Genomic DNA, 3,795 nt, shown 5'->3' on the forward strand with positions numbered 1-3,795 from the left:
CGTCACTGAACAAAATCAAACTCGCTTATTAAGCATGCCCATTAGAATTCCACGTCCAGGCACTTTATTTAAGACCTGAAGACTGTGGCGTACAGATGGGGGGGGGTGGGGGCTTGGGGGACTCTTACCCCACCCCCCCCCCCAAAAAAAAAAATAATAATAATAATAATAATAAAAAAAGAAAATAAAAAAAACACGAACATTAAGAAATAGAAAAGGAAAGATAGAAGGGTTAAATGTATTATTTGTTTGATATTATGTAAAAATCAATCACAAAATTTGATTTTGTAATAAAAATGTCGATATTTTGCTCATTCTTAACTTTTTAGAAATCTTACGCCATGCACCATAGTCGCCTCAAAATTGCTGCTTGAGGACATCCAGCTTATCTGGCAACAGGTTATCTTCTCCACAGTAACACATGCACGCAGTGCTGCACAGAAACAACCACTTTATGAATGGACATATATATAGGTGTGACTGTAAAATACAAAATATACCGTAATGAAATATCAATCTAACTTTGGAAATTTGTAACAAGTTGGCCGAGATATATCTTAGGAGGGTTCCATGACATTTGCTCCGGCGACAATATTACTCTGTAAATTCCAGACATTAGAGGAAATTACCAACTTATATGGTACCTATAGGGTAACACATTTCTTTAATTTCTTTTTTGGGGCGGGGGGAAGCGACCCCAAAGCGACACACTTAAGCATCCACTATCTCGATATAGAGTGTCTATAAAGCTGTTTCTCTAGATGACATTCATGCTATACCACGTACGACATAACCATATTAACGAAATCGATGTAAGCATGCAATTGGATCGGGTATGTCTTTAAGGCGACAACGAATGATGGCCAGCATCACCTTGCGGAACTCTGGCATTGTTCTGGCGTAAATCAAAGGGTTAACGCAACTATTAAATGTCAGCATCAAACCGGTCCAAGGGATACCAGGATCGCTTGGAGGAACAACAACGCTTACACCGAACGGGAGGAGGCAAATAAAGAAGGCTAAAACAACGATGGCAAGTCTTTTCGTTACAGTGACATTGATCTTGTTCAGTCGTGGCTGTGTCTTGTTTTCATGTGCTTTTCGCTTAAAGAATCGTCGATGCTTCTGATTGATTTTTGGTTCTTCATCAGGAGACCGCTTTGAAAGATCTCCAGGAATTTCAGGAGATGACTTATTTTGAAAATTGTCTGCATTGGCTGTTGCTATGTCACCCCCATTTGATTCATCCAGGCCTTTCTCTGTTGATTGTGATATTTCCGTGTTCAATGTCGAACAGCTTTGTTTGGTTGCATTGCAGGATGAGAGGTTGCTCTGTGCAGCCGAGGAAACTTCTGATGAGCTCATTTCTATTCCAACATTCTGAGAACCGGGTACGCCTGCATTTTTGAGCTGGTCCATCTTTTTACTTTGTTTGGTAACGAAGAGATAGATCCGAATGTAAATCACAACTATGGCAATGAATACAGGAATAATTACACCTGCCCCTGCTATCAGGCTATATAGGTCCGAGTTAGGAAGTGATGTATCCTGTGAGCATGTTTTGTACTTGTAAGAATATCCCAATCGACCCAACCCTGCAAAGTGAGGCACCAGGACCAAAAGAGCTGGGTAAACCCAAGCACTGAGTACCATCAAGCAGATGTTCCGACTTGTGTAGAGCTTCTGGAAGTTTCCCCTTAGCTTAGTCAGCAAGTACCAGCGATTATAGGCAATGAGAAACAACGTCATGACACTGGCTCCAAGACATATCAGAATCACGGCAGAACTGACAGCACAGATCCAATCAGGAAGAGGCCAACCGTCACGGCTTAGTATGGCAACAATATTGAAAGGGAGAGAGAGGCATGTTAGAAGGTCTGAGCAGCCCAGGTTGACGACAAACCAGTTGGTGGATGAACGGAGTTTACGAGAAAGAATGACGGCAGTGATGACAAGAGTGTTGCCGATGGATCCAACCAGAAAGACGATACAAAGGATGGTGGCTATAGCAATGCGTTGGTTGTAATCTTCAAACACGAATAGGTCTGAATCCCTACTCCCGTTCATGACTTGTGACTCGGTTTGGGTTGTTAAAGTGCTACCATCATTTAGTATGTCCTCATCCATCTTGCTTGGTATTCTTTAAAACAATGAGAGAAGTGCTTTATTCAAACATCTTCAACTCAGCATCTTTGTGAAATATGCGGTGGTAGTTGATTTATATTAACAATATTAAATAAATTCATTAAGCACCAATGTTTTGTAGTGCTATAACAAAAATTCATGATATAAGAATAATAAATGCATAATAAAATTGTATCATATTTAACAATGTTACAGAGCTATGATTGGTATGACATTCATATATCATGACAAGTATCTCAAACAATGTTAGTCATTCCTAAGATTAAATTAAAACTGAAAGAATTTGACATCATTTGGTCTTCGTTAGATTGATCCGAGTATCTATGATCATTCAATTTTTTCATTGCTGGAGCTTCCAAGCTTCTTTTGATGGTTGTATTGATTCTACCCTATTTTATTATAATGGAGGTTTATAGTAGACAAAATTCAATGTCTTTCAAACCTGAGAGATTTTTTTTACTCTATTCTTTTATTTATTAAATTTTAATTTGTTTACAAAGGTTAAGTTTGAAGTAAATTACTTGTTCGATCTCTACTTCTTACAGCAACCAGTAAAGGGTACTTTTCACTAAACAAGTTACAACTTTTAAAAACTACTGAAATCCTGGTAATGGATTAATAAAAAACAAATTAGTCAATAAAAATCACTATTTTCTTTTCATAAAACGGTTTTCAGTTCTCCTTCATGAAGGTTCAAGTAAATTTTACCCTGGGTACTTACATGATAATTAGCAGCTGGTTAACTCCTGTTCAAGATCTTTTAATAGTGGGAAGAGGTACATAAGCTATTCCCGTACTTGTTGCTAGTTCCTTATTTTTGCATTATCAAACATGACTTGTGCTACATGTATGTGCCGAGACGGGCAAGAGAGAATAAGAAAGGAAAACATATATATATATTTCCGCGACAAACACAGAAAGGGAAAACCCATTGCAAGACGCTCTATAATAGTAGTCAAAAGGCAAACAGATGATTTATTGAGCCAATCTACAAAGTATGAATAACAACCTTTGTATGTTGTCACTCTCCTATGTTGACAAAGTTTCTTATAAACGTAATACAGTGGTGTATCTAGGGGTTGCAAGGGGCACGCGCCCATTTTCAAATGCAAATATAACTTTATATCTTTAGCTGCAAGTTTGCATTTTGATACATTACTCTACATTGATTCTTACACACAGTTCTGAAATGTATATTTTTCTGTTTTTATTTTCAAAGCTGTTTATTAATTTGATAAAGGCAATACAAATTCTCTTCATTGATTTTTACAAGCAATCAATGAGATGTCCCCTTTTCGGTTAGGATATACACAATGATCAGCTCGCGCTTCGCGCTCGCATTACGCCGATGAGATACGTATTAAGAATTCCTGCAAAAGTCCTTAAAATTTTCTCCTTTCAGGTAAGTTCATCAAAAATTTTAGCTCATCCCTCGTGCTTGCATTAATGATTATACGCATCGTTGGATTGCTTCTCCCTAAAATGTCACAATTTCAGGTCTAAATATCAATAATTTTCAGCAAGCCCTTGGCGCTCGTATTAAGTGTTTAGATATATATCGTGTTAATGATTACAAAAAAGTGCTTAGAAAATTACTTCCTAAAAACATAATGACAAAAAATGCTCGTGCTCCTATCACTATGAATTCCA

At 37.5% G+C, this 3,795-nt stretch overlaps 1 protein-coding gene across 1 annotated transcript; it reads right to left on the reverse strand.

Annotated features, from left to right (window-relative positions):
* Positions 1 to 246: 246 nt before the first annotated feature.
* On the reverse strand, positions 247 to 3,011 carry LOC121406420 (5-hydroxytryptamine receptor-like). Its single transcript, XM_041597446.1, has 2 exons — positions 2,867 to 3,011; positions 247 to 2,140 (listed from the first exon to the last, which is right to left on the reverse strand). Exon 2 carries the CDS (start codon positions 2,125 to 2,127, stop codon positions 799 to 801), a length of 1,329 nt encoding a protein of 442 aa, XP_041453380.1. The 5' UTR covers positions 2,128 to 2,140; positions 2,867 to 3,011; the 3' UTR covers positions 247 to 798.
* Between the last annotated feature and the right edge of the window lie 784 nt (positions 3,012 to 3,795).

The sequence above is a fragment of the Lytechinus variegatus genome, chromosome 1, assembly GCF_018143015.1.
Source record: "Lytechinus variegatus isolate NC3 chromosome 1, Lvar_3.0, whole genome shotgun sequence".
NCBI classification, from domain to species: domain Eukaryota; kingdom Metazoa; phylum Echinodermata; class Echinoidea; order Temnopleuroida; family Toxopneustidae; genus Lytechinus; species Lytechinus variegatus.